Source organism: Myzus persicae, unplaced genomic scaffold (genome assembly GCF_001856785.1).
Source record: "Myzus persicae strain clone G006 unplaced genomic scaffold, MPER_G0061.0, whole genome shotgun sequence".
In the NCBI taxonomy this organism is placed as follows: Eukaryota; Metazoa; Arthropoda; class Insecta; order Hemiptera; family Aphididae; genus Myzus; species Myzus persicae.
Window position 1 is genome coordinate 162240 of NW_019100493.1, and position 20475 is coordinate 182714.

Genomic DNA, 20475 nt, shown 5'->3' on the forward strand with positions numbered 1-20475 from the left:
ACGGGGTCTATTTCGTTGAAGTAATTATTTGGTTCGAGTGCATTTTTAACGGGAGTAACCGAATCGGTTCTCATTTGGCCGAACCGGTTCCCGTTTGAAAAAAGTATTTCATTTAGTTGAGCCGAATCGGTTCCCGTTTGTGTTAAATAGTTATGATTTTCATTTTTAAGCATTCTTTTGCAATGGTGAATCCTGAGGAATGTATAGTTGGTACAAAATATTAATGTACCCACACTCCATAGACCATAGTATATACACAACGAATTGGCGATACATTTTTATATTGCCGTTGTATTAAATGTCGAAGTAATAATGCAAGGGATCTTACCAGCAAACGGGAAAGAAATAACCGATGCTTGGAAAACTGTATGACTTGAGTGCACTTGTGAGAAACGTACACACATTGAATATTTGAAGAGAGTTCGCTTCAAATTTACAAATCGACAATTTTAAATTGTACACATCATATTTTATGATTTTTATTTTGTATACCCAAGTGATGACTGGGGTTTACTCCAAATCAACTATTTGAAATTTTATATATTGTATAATATTTATTTAACACGCATAACCGCACTGCATTTTTAACCAAGCGTACTTTATAGATTTGACGTTCCAAAGCTTGTAAAAGTGAGAATTAAACGGGAACCAATGATTCGGTTTACCTTGATAAAACGCCTCTTTCGGAATGGGAACCGACATTCGGTATACCAGCGACCAGCCTTTTTAACAGTGCCGTTAGTCGTTACGCATTTTTTCCCAACCTATGCGGACTTGTCCGCGAATTGTACGGATGTGCTCCGTCCTCTGGAGTCCGGATACCATACGACCATATCCGGCCCGTCCCTTTGAATAACCGCACGACCGGAATCCTCGTCCGACGATTAACAAGTTGACGACCCCCTCCCCCCTCACATCACACACAAACAAACACATCACACGCGCGCGATAAATTGATGAGGCGGCGGCGGCGTATTGGTTTACATATTATTATTACTATCGTGTGTGTACATTGTTATTATTATTATTATTATTATTATTATTATAATGCAGTCATTACTAGAACGTATTGTCGCGTGTACTCTCGTCGAATAGACGGTCATTACTCATTACAGTTTGTTTTCGTTTTTTTTTTCTTCTAAACACGTCATTATTCAGCTAATAGGTGCATTATTATTATCGTGAACTTCTCTCGGACGATTATTCTCGGTCGGTTTCGTTGTGGGCCGCGTTCGGTTGGCGATTCCGACTTACTTACAAAAGTGCATAGTAAATCAGAGCCTGCTTTACGTACACTTGTGGGGGGGGGGGTACCTGTAGGCTGAAGACTTCAAATTTCAAGTGTATCTATGCGTTTGTGTCTTAGTCTTGAAATTGTTGTTGTCTCTCCTAAAACTCAATCAAAAAACGAATAACAAATATAATAAACGCATTACAATATTTTGTGTATAATATTGTATATTATTATGTTCCCTAGACAAATTATTGTCCAGTGTACGATAATAGGTATTTGTGATTAAAAATAATAATTCAAAACAACAACAACAACAACTGGGGTCGTGGTTGTCTCGGTTAAGGGTTCCGCGCCATCCGTCGCCGCGAGTCGTTACTCGTTAGGCAGCGTGCGCGGCGCCTCGTGCCGCGCACGGCCGTAGTCGCACGCCGCGTAGTCGTCGCTTCAGTCCACTGTCCGGCCGGCCGGCGCGAGCACGTCTACCGTTCCGTAGCGGCGTCGTAATATTATCAGTCAGTGATTAGTGCCGCTGTCGTCGTCGTACCCGACAGTCGCATCGTAGTAACCATTAAGCCGTGCGCTAACGAGTGGACAGCGATGATGTACCAACATCGGAACAGTCACCACCACCACAACACGATCGGCCGTACCGCCGTGGCCGCGGATCCGGCGTCCACCGCGGTGCACGACGGTTTCGCCACGGTACGCCGGCCGCACCATTACGTCGGCCACAAGCGGCGGCGCCCGGCCACCGCGGCCGTGGGCTTGCACCTGGAACCGGTCAGCGAGCACGTCGGCGGCGAGCAGCTGCAGTTGTATGCCGGCCTCAGGCCCAAGTCGTGCGCTGGGACGGCCGCCGCGCTGCCTCCTCTGCCGTCCGACGTGCCCTGGTGGGAAATCGCTACCCGCCGGAGGCCCAAGAGTTGTGCCGACTTTGGATCCGCGGCGTCGGACAACACCGAAAAGGTGAAAAATAATTAAATAAAAATAAATTATAAAACTCGCCAAAAAAAAAAAAAAACGTATTGTACACATTGATTCGTTTTTTTCATTGTGATCGATTGTGATCATTTTACGGGTGATGAGGTGCGCCGCTCGATTTTGACATTTTTGAAATATCGTTTCCCGCCATTCCGGCGGAGGTGGTAGCAGCCATAAAGATAGAGCGCCAAAATTTTTGGAAAAAGACGAGTACACTTAAGATACCATCACAATAGGCACTGAATGTACCCTATCTCTCTCTAAACGGTGTTGGCACAATGACACTTGGTGACCTACAGCAGGGGAGGGGGCGTGGTCCATATAATATGTCTATTATGATGGTGGTAGGGCCTTTGAAACCCGATGGTCCTACAAGGTCAACTATTTCTGTACCATTATAGTGATGTGGTCAGTGCATTTTTGTCATTTCTTGTGCGCAGACACGTTTTGAACATTTCGTCGATCGTCTTCTTAGCAAAATCTCCAGAGGCGATCTGCGTACCTACACAATTCACGATAATAACCGTTTACCTTATACCACCCGCGGTCAAATCCGGTGACCGAGTTTGTATGGGACAACAACACCTGTCGTCTGTTATTTTCGATCCTTTTTTTTTTTTGCCGGACATCCGTCCACCGCCATATTATATGTTCGACCATTGATTACAAAATATACTACAGTAACGAGTAATCAATGATGCAACGTAATGTGTTAATATATAAATACCGAACACGTAAAAAGCGTGAAAATCCAATTTTCATAATAATATAATATAATATAGGGGCCTTCCGCACACAATGATAAAAAAATGTTGCGAGTGATGTATATAATAATGTGACGTACATTCGTGTAATGGTGTGCATTATTATTATTATTATTTTCACGGGTTTATTGTACCTACGATTTAAATTGCTTTTCTTATTTTTTTCAAAGCCAATGATTTCGCTATTATGTTTTTGTATTCCGTCAATTGTCAGTCCGTCCTCGTTCCAACTACTCTGCGCGTGGTCGCCGTCATTGTCGGTCGGTCGGTCGGTCGATCGGTACATCGTATAATAATAATATGCGATATGTCGTGTCTGGTATAACTTTATTGTGTATGAAAATTTGTTGGCATTCTATCAAAATCGTAATAAAGACAGATACCGACCGCGATAACGTCACTATAAAATATTGCATTTATAATCGATTTTTTTATTCTTTATTCGTGTACTTACATCACACCTAATAATAATATGTACAATTATTAATTATTTAGTATTTGTATGTATAATACACTATACCTCTATATATTATTATTTATTAATTATTATTGACAATGACGTAAACTATTGGCAACTCTACGAAATTATTGTCGTTTCAACCGTCGGAAATAACCGTTTTTTAATCAAATATTCATAATATTCATTATAATATTGCACATCGAAAGAAATATGCTACGACGAATCGTCGAATATATATTTAGATAATAATTTAATACAATGTGTGCACACGTTTCGACGTTGTTTCGGTCCGTACAATTAATAATGTACAATAATACAATATCGCATTGGGTCGAATAAAGGTAATTTTTCCATCGTTAATGATGCCCACTTATTATCATTATTAAAAAATGAACAATTAATTGTTGTATGTATCAGACTTGTGTAGGTACTAAAAAAGTGTGTCGTGTTATCATCGATCAATTCATTAGCTCCTCGACTACTGCGTACGGTAATTTGTAGGTCAGTTATTGTGCAAATCTGTTGAATGTTAAACGATTCGAAATTGTGTTATATTAATCAGCCTTATTATTATTCTTGTTAAATGTTGTTTATTGTGTTCGCTTCGATTGGGAAGAATAACTAGCGATTGTATAAACACGTCCGAGCAAATGTATAAATTGATGCTGTCCGAATAAGATACTTCGCACGTGCATCGAGCGGTACACGTCAATAACAATATTTGGATCGGTGAAAATTCGAAAATGATTTATCATTCGCTTATAATAATATCTATTATTATTATTATTATTATTATTATTATTATTTATATGTATTATTATTTATTTATTACAATTTATAACGGTCGGACGTCAGGTGTTATAATAAAAAGGACTTGGATCATTATAATATGTTATCTATCGATTATCAGTTATATTATATTCTGAACGCGTTATACAGAGATATATAGGTATGACTATTGTTGCGATTCACATTCTATTCATACCCAATCTTCCCACTTTTTGCTACATTTTAAAACGATCATTATCATAATAATAAATTCCAAATCATTTCTGTGTACGGTTATTTTGGACACATCGTTACCAATTTTTTTTCTATTCTAGTGTGTAAATGTTTTAAAATGTATTAGGTAAACCTACGATGTAGTGAAGTATATAGGAATCTTATAATACTGTAAGTGTGTACATAATTAAGGTGATACTCAAAACATAAATTAAAATTAAAACTCCAGCATTTTTAACTACAATTATTATTTTTTATTATTTTTTATTTAGTTTTATTTATTATTATTATTATTATTATTATTATTATTTTGTCGTGCCTACCTAAAAAGAAATCAAGATATATTGCCACTTCAGTATACCAAAAATTGGCAGCATTATTCAGAATAAATTGTATTTTTGAGTTCCTCCGCGACGAATTGACCGAATCAGCAGTAAATAATACTATCAGGTATTATTATTTATTTCTCACAGTAACATGATACAAATGTATGTATTTAATCAATGGCAACTACCTTATAAATATTTCTGAAAGTTGATCAACGTATTTCGGATGTTCCAAATTATTATTTTTTTTTTCTTTAAGACTTAAGTCCTATATAGCAACAAATTTTGATTTTAAACAATATAGGTACTTTGTACCTAATCCGTATATTATATCTATTATTAGGTTAATTTTTTTAAACTGTTCATTATGTTATGTACTGATACGTTCGCGTTGAATAGTCGCCCCGTATATAGGAGTGGTCTCTGTATAGAACGATTTCGAAATACGTACTTATAACGATACGAAATAAACAAAATTACCTACGTTTGTTTGAAGAGTTATACATAATATTATTATAAAGGAAACTGTATATTTAATATTATTAATTATAAGTAGTACCCGCAGTCACAGTGTTACATTATTGGTAATCGCAAAACGTGTATCGTTTTTCATTCATTATTCTGAACTTGAAAAAGCACGAAAATGACATAATTTGTGATTTAATTTATTCCAGTCACACATAAGTAGTTACATTATACCTGACATTTTTAGTATTATAATACATTGTAAAATAATATTATATAGGTTATTGCTTAAAAGTTATGTGATGTATTGGGTATCGGGAAAAAAATTTACATTTATGTGAAGTGCATGATTTAAGTGTGGCAAATTAACGTTTTTGGTTTTTTAAAATCTTCAACATTGTATTCAAACTTCACTTCACACTACTAATAGGCCAGTGTCGTGTAACAACAATCGATTTGCCTGATTATTCAATTTTACCTTTAAAACTAAAGTAATTTATTTATATAGTACAATAAGAAGATACGTATGACACGGATGGTGAATTTTGTATTCCGCGATGAATCGCCGCTTTTGTGACTTAAAAAAATCAAAATAATGAATTTATAACTAAAAAATAATTAATAATAAAGTTAAAAGTCACTATATCGTGTACTGTGTAATGTACATTATGTATATTATGTATAAGCCAATAACTAAATCAAACATGACACTTGATCTATTCTTTACAACATTAATAATATTATCGTGGTTTGAAATTAATTGATTATATTTTATATAACATAATATATTATTATTGCCTTCAAATTTGAAACAACGTGATATTTATGGTTGTAAATTAACAATCGCTAATAACGTTATGTTAATTTCTGAAATTCTAATCAAATTTTATAATTAGTTACTCGTTAAAAATTACAAAATTATCTAAATCAGAACAGTGACTAATCCAGATACATAAAACTATATTATTATATCTGTGTGATTAATATAATAATATATTTATATGGTGTATCATGTTTTTATGAATTATAATAAATTACAAATTAAAAATATTTACAAATCTATCTCAGTTAATAAGTTGGACGAAAGTTTTAATTATTTTAATATCGACCATTAAAAGTTCAGCATCAATCTTATATGTACCGAGTCTACCGACCTAATACCTATTTAGTATTTCTTTGTTTAATCGTTTGTTACTGTATTGATCGTATATGGGCAAAAATTATTCAATAACAATGGAACGACTTTTTAATAGTTATCACTTATCGTACCTATCACTTATATTAACCTATCATATTTACGTTGACGTGAGTTAAATAATATTCCATTATTATTAACATTGATTATAGAATTATTTATTCTATAATCAATGTTATTAAATTTGTTCCGGGCCCGTTTGATATGATTGATTGTTTGTTATAAAACTATTACTATAGTCCATATTTCCGTGTCAGTTTTTTTTTTAATTTGTACAATACTATTTTATATAATATTATTTCGTAGACTGTGATATATACGTCTTGTATAATATTATATTATACAATTTTAAATTATCGTATTTCCATCGTGAACTTATCGACAAAAACAATGTCTTATAATATGATTCCTTGTGCGATTTAATTAAATTCTAACGTGTATACACATATTGGTAAGTAGTAAGTACTGCGTGTTATGTTTCCGATAAAATCTAATTTCGTTTATTTTATTCACCTATACAATAATAATAATATTAGACGTCATTAATGCCGTACCATAATAATGGTCTATCATACAACAACAATGGTATCGTAAAACGAAATCTTTTACATTTTATTTTTCAAGTTTTTTTTCGTAAGACATGTCAAACGATTATTTCAAGAGCACGCGTTATACAAATTAAGTGCACAGCTCCTCTACTTCATATATATAATAAAAATATAATTCAATACAAGATCGATAAGAGAGACCAACGAAATATTAATAAAATGCAACAACAAACATCATCGTGGTGGCCGTAGCGGTCATAATATTATATTATGGAGTATTGTGCGAGTCGTGCGTGTATAATATGTTTATAATAATAAAAAAAAAACGCGTTACATAAAATATCGTTTTGAAAACGTATTTGTTATACATATCATAATATATACTACAGGACGTGTATTATTATTGTTGTTACGTATCGATCGTATCGTCGTTTTGTATAATCTTATTTTTTGTAATAATTACAACTTTTTTTCTATCACGCCTAACGTCGTACGTCACTGCGACTACACCAAAGACGTCTCCTTACATAATCTTAAAATTGTAATACAATGTACACGGTGGCAAATATTACCTGGACGGCGGGTGTCCATGTCCGTTGCGCGTTCCACATCGGTGGAAGTAATTATTTAATGATAACGATTTTGATCTCGAGAAAATCGACGCCGGTGCGGGGAGAAAGTGCTGGAAAATAAGAAAGCCGTAGTTGAAAATTAATGAATCGGACACACGAAAACGTACATATAATATATTATGGTAAAAAAATTTCAGTTTTCACCCGCGTGTCCCTGCGTTTATCTATTTTTTTTTTGTTTTTTTTTTTTGTAGATTCCTGCATTCTTTATTACTTTTCCCCGTTTCGAAACGAAAATCGCCGCATCGCATCGTATAAATCAACTAGACCCTCTTTTCGTTCGTTTTGATCGATCGTACACGTGATAAGGATAACGTAATTCGTTAATATACACTTACCTATCTGCGTGATAACATATTATTTTACCTATATTAATAACTATGTATATTTTATGCGTATTAACTACAAGGTATACCGTGTACATTGAATCCGTAGCAGCAGCGGCTCGCGTGTGGCGTGTGCCTTTTAAACAGTTAAAACAGGAAATTGGCCGCACGGGGACGCGTAATGAATATTATTAATAATAAAAAAAAAGTAGTCGTGGGCAGCTGAAAATAAGAGAGGATTAACTCCGCGGCTTGACGAAGACACGCAATATCATAATGTAACATTCGGTCGGATCAGCGTTCACTCTATATAATAATAATGATATATGTATAGCTTTTATGGGTATTTATTGTTTAATGTACTTACCGTTGCAGTAGTGGTTTTATAATAACAACGTAGTGATCAACAGTCATCGTCATTCGTCATCATAATATTATTATTATTGATACTTGTTAGTGTCGTGTCCATATCATATATTATTGTACTGGAGGACGCTACGAACTAATGTTATATTATATTAATTCCGAACACGATTTATCTGCTCCGGGTTATCGACGTTATTATAGTGCCGCCGTCGTCGGTTTCTGTTTTTCTTTCCCGTTGACATCATGAACGAAATGTTATTATTTGTTGTGCAAGTGAAATGATGTATCCGAACAGGAACGGTTAGTGCTTATTCTCGGGTTCACGGAACGTGACAAACTATAATTATACTGTTCATCTACTTCATGTCATATCGAATATAATAATATGTGATAAAGACTGGTAATTTCATCAATCGACTCTCGTTTTTGGTAACCGTCTTTCCGCCCGGTAGTCTCCAGAGTCCAGGTGTCGGTCGTGTGGTTATCCAGCCGGGTTTTTTTTTACAAGAAAATCGAGAACGGCGCGGCTTATGCGGAGCCGTCGATTATAACGGTGTGGTTCTCGCGAGTCGAACGTTATAGCAGCGACCTATACAACAGGTCATACCATGCCGTTGTCACGTGACAAAGAGATGAAGGAAGTGAGCCAATGAATTAATGTCTGCATACTGCGGGGATGCGCTCGCGTTCTAATTGGTCAGCGGATCAAAGAGCACCGCGCTCGACTGGCGACAGCGCATTTTTAAAATTGAATTCAGTTCGATCACGATTCTTCTTGGAGAATAAAATGTCCATCAATATCCCTGACGCATATTATTGTGATGGTAGGGGTCGGCGTCCACCGACTGCTTCAGCTCGATTGTGTAAGATTATAATATTTACACCTATGTATATATTTTTGATCGTTTATAGGACGTCGGTCGCGTGGCAAATTTCGTTTTAAACTAGGGTTATCACGGGAGATGAGTAGAAGAAATATTAGATATCAGGGGATGTGGGCGATCTATAGAATTAGAGTGGAATTTTTTGAAATGTTTTTAGCATAATTTATATAATAAATAAAGGGACCCCACAGATTGGTGTGGGAATACCACTGCGGACGGATGGTGTATGTTTATAGTATGATATTATTGTGTGTACGCATAAAATAATAATAATACTGCAGTGACGACGTTTTTACTTTTGCGAGAGTAAAAACTGGTCGCCTTTTTTTTGTTTTAACGCGTATCGCTACTGCTCGATGTGCGATGTTTGTGTACTTGTAGTAATTATTGTGTGACGGGTGGGCGGTTTAAAAAACAAAAAACAGTTGTGCGTGGTATGTGCGTATTTGCTTTGACTCGTGGATGTCGAAACTCTGTGTTATGTTTTTTTTCTATCGGATTACATTACATTCGCATATAATTTTTATTATTATTATTGTGAAAACGCTTCTCTAGAAATCTATACCGATCTATATACACACACAATATTATACAGGTATACAGGCACAGGTATGTATTTCCCATTTTCCCGTTTACGCGTATTGTAAAACCGTCCGTGCCGATTTTCGTCCGTCACAGGTGTATGCAATGTTTACGATGACAGTATGTGGTGTGTCGTTCCGATTTGTTTCGGATTCAGAACGATCGACAGCGACCACTACAGTAAACAATAAAAATATTTTTCTATTACCTTCTAACTCTACTTGTGCTGCGACGGAATGTTTATGATTGCTATTATATATTTTTGTGCTCGCATTTCCGCGTAATAATATATATATAATACTATATTTCACCGTGTCCGATGGTACTTTCCATTCCACACCCATAGAAATAAAATAAAATATAATATTTACATGTATTTTGAACTTAGGATTTGATAGTGCTTTTCCCGACTCTGGGAAAAATGTTTTTCTAATCTTGCGTTATTTCTCTGTATTCCCCAGACTTCGTCTGTTTTTTTTTTTTTGAACATTAATCGGAGTATGTATTACAATAATATCACTCGATTGAAACGTATACGTCCGGAGAATCTAGACATGTTCTACCGTTATAGGCTAGTCATTGGTCTCGTATGTTGTGCAGTTATCTGCATTCTGCGGGCTACCGCAGAATCAGTTTGATTTTATACTAATATTATAATATTATGAGGATTTGCGACAAATTTCGTATCTCTTTCGAAATAGTTTCCTGCGTAGTGAGTTGTGTGTGTGTGTGAGTATGAGGCACAGTTCCCACCAGAATCCAGTACTACAATAATATAGTATGTATGTTGTATGTATACACTCTACATATACTTATAGGAAATGTTATTAGGATATTATAATATTATATTTTTATGATAAAAGCATAGAACACAATATCATCGTCCGCAAGTTCATTACATAATATTATACGGTAATTACAGTATATTAATAATTTTACCAGGAACGGCCGAGTCTCGCTCTACATAATAATATATATACCACCGACCCCACCGACAACATTGCCACCCCAAGACGGAAATATTTCCACGCTAACAAACCAAAATCTAATTACTCACTAATACTCGGTATGGTATTTGATAAAATATTTGGTGTATTATACAAAACATTTTCGTCTTACGATTATGATATTATTATTATAAACTATAGCAGTGCAGTACCTCATGTTATATACAGTATTGTTATAAGTATTATGTACCCATAAATTATTATTTCATACGTGAACGCTGCAGCCGTCGAGAGTAGTGCTTTAAAAATAGAAGCGCTTCAAGTGTTCCGCTCTGCGGCGGTGTTCGAGATTTGAAGATAGGTCTGATATTTAGTATAAAACGGACGAGAAAAGGATCGTTACTATTTTATTAGACATTATACTAATGATATAATATACTCTCTAATACTTGATGGTAGAAAGAAGTGAAACACACAGTTGAGCCTAGTGTCTTCGTGCCCGAGCCCCGCCGTCCCTAGAAACCTATATCCTCATCGTCATCGTGTATTATAGTATGATACTGTATGTCTGTATATGTATAGCGCGTCTTGTATACTATGGAAATATATATTATAATTAAAACGTTGAACAGCTACGGATGATGAATTTGTTTGATTGTACAATATTATTATATGTATATATAATTATGTAATTAATAATGATTCCGACGAAAAAGCAACGTAATACCTACTTCCATACATTCTATAATTTATAAATAAATGATTATAATCTACACTAACGACCACGACTGTGGGCCATCTGAACAGTAAAATATACCGAGTACCAGTGGTGAACTCAAATTTTGAGTTTTATTTTTATTATGTTAGTCAATCAAATCAATTCCACATTGCAATATTATCGGTTATTACTCATTTCGCATAATATTTACATAAAAACCGACGAACAACACACTGTCTATCTTTCTGTATAATCTAAAAATGATATTGTTCGACTCCGCAATCGCTCTGTGCGCGGTGCAAGTGTGCAACAATATTTGTGTGAACAACTTGAACACAATGCATACAGAACCGAAGTCTCCCAGATGCGGCAATGTATTTTATTGGCCTGAATTCGAATAATTTGCTTTTGATTGTTTATTTATTTATTTTATCGCATTAATTGTTTGTTCGCGATGCTTTTTATTATCAGGCCAAACGTCGGAATAACAATAATCATAACGTTTTTTTATCATACGAAATACAAGACGTTCACCGTTGTGATTCTGTTCGATATTGACGGATTATACGATCATCATTATCATATTGTGCGTGACGTATAATAGTAACTGGACAAAAGTTGTCAACTCAACGTAAACTGTGGACTGTGGTCTGTCCGGGCCTTTGTCCAGAGAGTAGTATTGATACTTGAAACATGGAGATCTTGGGGGTATTACGATTTGATCGAATCGCAGATAAGTCTGTATGAAATATGAATGAAATCAACCGGTAATGACCGGTAATAATTAATATCTGTTGACTGGTAATCCGCCAACTGAGGTTGGGTACGAAGGCGAACGACAATTTATTCGTTTTCCTTGCGGTACCTCTTGCTGCTGCAGTATTCAATGTGAAATAAAATAATATAATATTATTATTGTATTTTCTGACCTATATATTGTTTTTTGAATTACTCATCCTATAAATTCGACAAAAATAAAATAAAATCATCATCATCATCATCATCGTCGATGCGCAGTAATAGTTCTCGTCAAAACTAAATGCAACTAGAGCGAATAAACATCAAAAACCCATCATCGATCGTTGTTTTCGGCTAGACGACGATTTCGAATGCAATTGCTACGAATGATTATACGTAGAAGTCTAGACGTCTAGATATTACCGTACAACGGTGAATGTACAAAAATATCATTTTCATAAAGAATTTAAGTATTATTAGTACCGAATTATTTTTGATTTATTCTTGTGATTAACTGTATAATTATAATACAACAAACGTGCATTATTATAAAACATAATATATATAATTTAATAATAATATTATGGGTACTAATATTTACGTGTATAGTATGTTATTGTTTACCTATCGCTTATGTTATTTTAACTACAGGTACAGTCATAATCTACTGTCTACAAACATTGTATTTATATTCAGCTTTTAGATGAAAATAAATGACTCTAAACCTATCTACCTACCCTTACTACGTATTTTATTATCGATAATTGATACACGGAATAATTACTTGCGATATGGCCATATGGGTACAATGTTGTATGAACCTCGACTAATTGAGATATTCCTGGTATGAACGTATGAAATTAGTATCCGTTGAAATTGCCTAATTGCGTATGGATTTTGATGCACGTTAATCAACTTTCAAATTCTTAATACTCGGACAAGCTCAATAATTATCTAAGCAAAAAAGGTGTACAACCCGTTGTATAATATTCGTCAAACTTGTGTAATATTCGTATTCTCACCGGTAATTACCACAGAGGGGTGTATTATTGTCTCAAGTCGTAATCGTGTCTGCGCTCATATAAATGCATTGTGACATTTTCGGACTTCTATCTATGAACCCTAATCATTATTATTTGTTTTTGTTCTAGGCGCACGTGGTGTCTGCGTTCGAGCAGTCTTTATCGAACATGACGCAGAGGCTGCAACAGTTGACCGCCACGGCCGAGAAAAAGGTAAATACTGTATTTCACTAATTTTTAACACTCACGATAAAATATGTAAATTTCGAACGATATATTATTAAAACACAAAAAAAACGCGTCCATTATTAACCATCATTAATCGTCGGACCGTCTGCTTATTTCCGCTCAGGATCACGAGCTGCATGAACTGCGTCAAACGGTCGAGATGTTGAGGAAACAGGGCGCCCCCGATTCGGGGAACCTCGCGAACGGCGGCGGCAGTAACAACCACCAAAGGCGGCACACGATCAATTCCGTCGCCGATTCTAGCACTGGTAAATTACGTCTTGTTCTATCGGTGATCCTCGCCGAACCTACAAATTTGATCAGTTTCGTCTAACATCGCCGTCTGTCGTCTTTAGGTAATAACATTTCACGTCAACTGTCGACAGATTCGGTTTCGAGTTTGAATTCACTGTCGTCGGCGTGCAGCGCGTCCAGTTCGGCACAGCAGTCCGAGGCCGACAAGAAGAAGAAAAGAGGATGGGTACGACCAAACATATCCGTATGATGACTAGATTTTTAATCGATGATTGGTGTTAAAAGAAAGAAAGAAAAACCTGACACCCCGCCCCGTCCTTTCTTTTTTTGTAACTTTAATATTATTCAGTGTTGAGAAGGTGCTCGTTCCAAAAGAAAAAGATTCCGGGAACGAGTTATTTTTGTAAGAGCAACTGGATTTGGCGAGAGTTTCTTTTTCGAACAAGGATCTCTGGAACGAGTTCTTATTTTTTTAAATTAACGTGGAACCGAACGAGATCCTTTCAAAAAAGAAGTTTCATAACACTGTAACATGTTACATATTATGTGTATATATTTTTATATCTTAAATGGACCTATGTTCAATTTTTTTCGAGATTCGTTTTTCTGTCTTGTTTTGACACCGTTCGATTTAGAACTGCGAAAATTAACGGCAACGGGCGCATAAAATAATTTGTAATAACTAATTTTTCAATTGGAAATTATAGCTGCGCAGCTCTTTTAGCAAGGCGTTCTCTCGATCCAAAAAGAATCGCAGTAACTCATTGTCGGATGCCGAAGAAGCTCACATCGCTCGAAACCATCAGAGTGCTTTCCTATCTGACATGTCTGCACCATCGTCGCCGATGCTCAACACTCCACATTCAAACGGATTGGGTTTCAAGAACAGCCATTCGTCAACGACGTGCGTGCTTTAAATTTTGTGTTTGGTCAATTTTTTTACTTATTGTGTTTATTTTATCATCATTTCTAGGAGTTTGTACGATTGCGATAGAGCAGAACACGACTCAAGTCCAGAAATGGTGGAGCAACTGAGAAAACAGCTCAGAGAAAAAGATCTCGTTCTTACAGACATTAGATTAGAAGCTCTAAGTTCAGCCCACCAACTTGAATCCTTAAAGGACACTGTGATTAAAATGAGGGTATGTTATAACTTATAAGTGATAACTATAATAATATATCTTAATATTGTTTTCATATTTCTCTTGCGTGTTTTTTTTTAATATTGAAATAATTTTTACAGGATGAAATGTTGAACTTGAAGCAAGACAATGAAAGACTACAAAAAATTGTAACCAATCAATCCCTTCAGTCTAGTTGTAGTTCTCTACAGTCTCCACCAGTATCAAATCACACTCAAAGTAAATTTTTCATCAATAAATATATAAAACTTATGTTTTTTAACATTAAATGTGTTGTTTTTTTTAGGTGATGAAGGGACAGAAGCATTATTACCCTCATTAGATTCAGACGCTATGTTAGTCCAACTTAACGTGTTCCTTGGTAGTCATGGTAGTTACAATAAGTATAAAGAAAATAAGACTAAAACATGCATAATATCTGCATTACCTATTTCACCAAAATCAAAATGGGATATGGTTGACCACCTTGTCGTTAAAGGATTCAAAGTAAGAATCTTATTTTTACTAAAAATAATAGTATTATCCTTTCTTAAATTCTTGAACAATATTTTAAACTTTGAAAATTTTAACTCTTTTAAGGATTATGTGGAACGTATTGATCCGATGACCAAATTGGGACTTTGTGTAGACTCAATATGGAGTTACCATGTTGATGATATAACACGATATATATCAAATACAAAAGAATATAAGCCTCCTGATAAGTCCCCATACGAATGTATGACTAATGGTTCAAATATCTCTATTTGTCTCAAAGGTGCCATGCATTCAGGAAGTTTAGACGCTCTAGCGTTTGATACCCTCATACCAAAAAGTATTCTCCAAAGGTACTAGTTGTATTTAACTGAATAATATATTCAACATATTTTTCAAGAATACTTACATAAAAAGAAACTTTTCTTTATCCATTTACTAAACACAACATAATATGTCATACTATGTTTTAGTGTTAATTATTGGAATTTAAAAAAAACTTTATTTATATAAGTATTTTGCTAATTTGTAAACACTTAAAAAATAGTAAAATAATTTTGTATTTTTCTTTATTTTTTTAGATATGTTTCATTATTAAGTGAACATCACAGAATTATATTATGTGGACCTAGCGGTACTGGCAAGTCTTATTTATCGAATAAACTTTCCGAGTTTCTAGTAATGAAAATGGGAAAAGAATGCAATTCTTCAACTATAGTTACTTTTAGGTTAGTACTAAAGTGTTAGATTTGCAATATTTTATACAACGTTTAAAACTAATTAAAATAATGTTCTAGCGTTGATGAGAAAAATAATAAAGATTTGCAACAATATTTATCCAAAATATCTGATCAAGCTGATAGTGACTCTTCCCAAATTCCGTGTGTTGTGATCTTAGACAATTTACATAAAGCGTTGTCTTTACCAGATGTGTTCAATGGTTTTCAAAGTCCAAAATGTCCGTATATAATAGGAACTATTAATCAGTCAACATGTTCAACAACTAGTCTTCAACTACATCACAACTTCAGATGGGTGCTTTGTGCCAACCACATGGAACCAATGAAAGGATTTCTTGGTCGTAATTTGAGGCGTAAACTTGTAGAACATGAATGTCGACTTGGCCAAAGAAATGCTCAGCTAAAACGTATTGTAGAATGGATCCCTGAAATTAGAAATCATTTGAATCAGTTGCTTGAGACCCATAGTTCGTCTGAAGTTACATTAGGTGATTTACACAAGCATAGATTTTATTATTTTTAAAATTAATGTACTTGTTTCTAATTTTTCTTCATGTTCTAGGACCTATTTTGTTTGTTTCGTGTCCAATGGACTTAGAAGCATCTCAAATGTGGTTTTCAGATTTATGGAACTATTCTTTGGTTCCGTATGTAATGGACATGATTCGCGAAGGCATTAGATTGTATGGAAAAAGAGCAGCTTGGAAAGATCCAGCTTCATTTGTCATTCAGTCATATCCTTGGTCTAATGCAGTGCATAAAACCATAGAATCGTTCATTAGAATACGACCAGAAGATGTTGGCTACGACATAGAACAGGATAACGATCCATTGGTATAGTTGATGAATTGATTATCTGTAATCAGGGTAGGGACTTTATGCGCTTGAAATCAATAATCATTCCATTTCTTCTACATATTGTGCACATATAATATAAGTGTTCTTAATATTAATTACATTTAAAATATAGTACAGAGTCTCACTGATCCAAACTTGATGTGACCTCACTCTTTCCGAATTAAATAGAATGATGTTTAAAATAGCTCTCAGATGAGATTTAGGTGGATAAGGTATTTTACCTTTATTATGAGAATATTACTTATTTATCAATTATCAATATTATACATTTAGATATCAATAAATGTTAACATAAATAGTTTGTATGTGTATATGTACAATATAAAATAATATACATACTTAATTTAAATAATTGATTGTCCTAATAATTAACCAGATGTGCGAACTAGTGAAGACTGAATGAGCTAGACTATTATACATTAAAAAATCGTAAATTTATTCAAAAAGTTTAAAGTAAAAGTAAATTATTGATAGTTAATGTTATTTAATATTTTCTCGATAATATAAAACTGAAGCAATAGGGATGTGGATGATATGTTTGTATATAGTTTCCAATTCAATTTTTTAATATTATTTTAATAGAGATATTAGTATAAAACACATTTTAAACAAGTTTCCATCATAGGAATAGTCAAATATGGATCTTGACTTTTTGGAGTTTTTAAAAAATTAAAATGCATAAAGTCCCAGTTAAGCTTATATTCTCAATTTTTCAAGTCTATACTAATACGTATATTTTCCATACATTTAGTTAAATATGTTGATGACTCTTCGAGAAGCTGCAAATTACTCTAGTCCTCAAAATGACACTGACATGAGCTTGCCTAATAGTAATGGAACTTTGGCAACACTATGAACGTACTCATAAAAATATATTTATTTGTGATTTTTATAATTTATTATAGTTTTTAAGTTGTGTTTACCAAAATGTATTACTTTTTGGTAATCGAGTCCTAATGACGTTATGTTTACCAAATAATAATAAATCTAAATGGCCCAATAGGTGCGTGGCAGTATATTGTTTCATATTAATGAAAAAAAAAAACATTTCTAAGCTCAACATTTTATACAAACTAATTTATTTTTATATTTTTAATTATTCAGTTTGGCACAGACAATAAATTTTAATTTCAAAAGACTAAATGACTGCCTTTTAAGTTATTTTAAATTCACTTTTATTACACTATATTATAATTAACAGAATACAGATAAAATGTGCTCAAAGACAGTCATGATTATTTTTAAAACAAATATTGCAATTCGTAAAATATTTCAAAAATATTACATTATTTATTTATTTATATATATTATCTTATTTGAACCGTCCGAAAATGTACTTTTGTAACAGTTTAAATACAATAATTTTTCTCTGTAAAAATGTAAAATCAATCTAAATTTTTGTATTGATTACAATTTTTTTAATGTATTGATTATTTGCTAACTTATTGTTTCCAGATTTTAAAATAATAAATAAAACATCTTTATTAGTTGATAAGAAAAAATTATAAAATTGTTTACTAAATTTCCTGGTGCTTTCTTACTATAGTTGATTTGCTTATTATTACTTGTTAATAAATAAAAATGTAGATAATTACCTTGCTTAATATACTGTTATTGTTAATATTAAAAATTGCTTTTGTATTTATAAACAATATTATTCTGTATCAATATATTGTATGTTTTTTTTTTTATATATATCATGTAGTACAAATTTTTATTTGTTAATAAAAGAAAAATAAATTATACTTTCTAGTTTCTACTATTATAAATGTGACCGTTATACTTTCTATCATGATTACTGTGTCTTATATTTTTATTCCGAGTGGTCCTAAAATTTTTTTTTTATAATCAGATAAATAATATTGAAAAAAAAAATTATAATATATTTTACACTTACATTAAAATTTGATATGTATTCCAGAGTATCTGCTGTAGAAGATATTGATGTGTTTATTGATGAAAAATTCTACAAAATTAAAGAAGATTTAATTATATTGTAATGCATGATGTTTAATGTCAACTACCAACCATGGTTATATTTTCTTTTGATGTAAATTGTATCTCCTCGGAGTGTGTGTTGTTAAATATTACAGTGCCATTTTTTTGCTTTGTGTAGTTTTCTTCATAATGAATTGCATTGGAACTGTCTTGTGACCAACTTATAAATTTCTGTTGAATGGAAACTAGTTTATTGGAATCCAATATTGAATTTGATGAAAAAATGCTAGTGTCACTAAATGTAGGGAAACTTGAATGAGACATACTCCCCTCATATATTTTCCGATCTTCATAATTATTAAGTTCATTAGAGACTTTTGAGGAAGAATTAATACTTAAGATGCTAGACTGTTCTCTGTTATTATTCTGTGATTCCACATTCCAACTATTCACATTTTTTTCCCCTGTATAATAATACTCAAAACTTGAATCTTGTTCTATTTCATTATGATGTATGTTTTTACTTTGTTTATGTTTAATTTTTGTTTCTGTGTGTGATGTCTTATCAAAATCAGAAAATGAAATTTCATTAAAAGTTTCACTTATCCTAGTCCATGATTCTGAAGTGGATTTCTGGGTATTGTATTTAGTTTGTTTTGGATTTGATGTTTTTATATTAATTGATGGACTTGTTTTTGATTCTCTTACTAACCTATTCTTTTTGAAAAGTGAAGTATTTTTTTTAAGCTTTCCGCTAAAACTTTGTTTTATTACTACCGTACTACTTTTTTCTTTAAATAGTATTGATGGTTTCTTTAAATCTGGTACTTGGTGTTCTACTTTTTTCAAATAGTCTTCAAAATAAACTGAAGTTGTATTTGTATTGTTAATTTTAATTTCTTTCCTGTCATATGATTCTTCACTAGCAATGTTGCTTACTTCACAACTACTCATGTTTGATTTTGAAATATAATTATTGTATTGAAAATGTTTAGGATCCCTGCTAATAAAATATACATCACTCTGTACATTGTTTGAATAATTCAGTTTTTGTGTGTCTTCACTTTGTACACTAGATAATATTTGTTGTGTAGTGTTCAAAATTTCAAAACCGCTGAGTTCTAATTTTCTTGGTAATAACGCTCTTTGTTTGTTATATGGAAAAATATTATTTTTTTCTATGTTTCGTTTATTCATTATACCATCTCCATCATTATATGAATCAATTAGCAAATTATAACTTTCTTCTTGAATTTGTGTTTTTATTGGACTTAATAATGGAGTAATTTCAAAATTGTGTACTTTTTTTATGTTTGGAGTACTACAAATTAATTTCAGGTACACTAAAGATGATGTTGAAGTTTTATTTTTACATTTTGAACCTAAATAGATAAATAATTTATCTTACTTGAGCCCTTGTGACTTAGTAACCAAGTTACTAGTTACTACTCAATAATGAATAAAAATAAAATTAAGTAGAAGTACTCACTAGGATTTATTACTGTTGGGTTACGCACAACATTGCATAATAAAGGAGTTTTTTTTGGATACCTTACAGGATAATAAGGCTTGTATTTTTTGTAAGCATTTAAGAAACATCTAAAAACATAGGTAAAATTTATATCAATCTACAATAATTTAAATTTGTTT

General features: G+C 33.0%; 2 protein-coding genes across 4 annotated transcripts in view; one reads left to right on the forward strand and one right to left on the reverse strand.

Annotated features, from left to right (window-relative positions):
• The window catches only part of LOC111027863 (neuron navigator 2), an 88538-nt gene extending 70594 nt beyond the window's left edge, over positions 1-17944 (forward strand). The window contains exons 26-37 of one of the 3 annotated variants that reach the window (XM_022306335.1): positions 13320-13403; positions 13543-13687; positions 13775-13917; positions 14381-14577; positions 14647-14815; positions 14917-15034; positions 15102-15301; positions 15395-15642; positions 15871-16017; positions 16087-16517; positions 16592-16863; positions 17639-17944. In XM_022306335.1, the coding sequence (XP_022162027.1) occupies positions 13320-13403; positions 13543-13687; positions 13775-13917; positions 14381-14577; positions 14647-14815; positions 14917-15034; positions 15102-15301; positions 15395-15642; positions 15871-16017; positions 16087-16517; positions 16592-16863; positions 17639-17743 (2259 nt within the window). In that variant the 3' untranslated portion in view covers positions 17744-17944. The remainder of the gene's footprint in view (positions 1-13319; positions 13404-13542; positions 13688-13774; positions 13918-14380; positions 14578-14646; positions 14816-14916; positions 15035-15101; positions 15302-15394; positions 15643-15870; positions 16018-16086; positions 16518-16591; positions 16864-17638) is intronic. The other 2 variants (XM_022306343.1, XM_022306353.1) reach the window with 2 other exon arrangements.
• Positions 17945-18579: 635 nt separating this feature from the next.
• LOC111027950 lies at positions 18580-20168 on the reverse strand. Its single transcript, XM_022306471.1, has 2 exons — positions 18916-20168; positions 18580-18853 (listed from the first exon to the last, which is right to left on the reverse strand). Exons 1-2 carry the CDS (start codon positions 20020-20022, stop codon positions 18716-18718), a joined length of 1245 nt encoding a protein of 414 aa, XP_022162163.1. The 5' UTR covers positions 20023-20168; the 3' UTR covers positions 18580-18715.
• Positions 20169-20475: the final 307 nt, after the last annotated feature.

Excerpts from the sequence above, each read along its gene's own strand:
- LOC111027950 (XM_022306471.1), bottom strand. The coding sequence starts at position 20,022 with ATGAATAAACGAAACATAGAAAAAAATAATATTTTTCCATATAACAAA. Across the intron at positions 18,854-18,915 it reads CAAAAGAAAATATAACCATG|AATTTTTCATCAATAAACAC; the intron begins GTTGGTAGTTGA and ends TTAATTTTGTAG.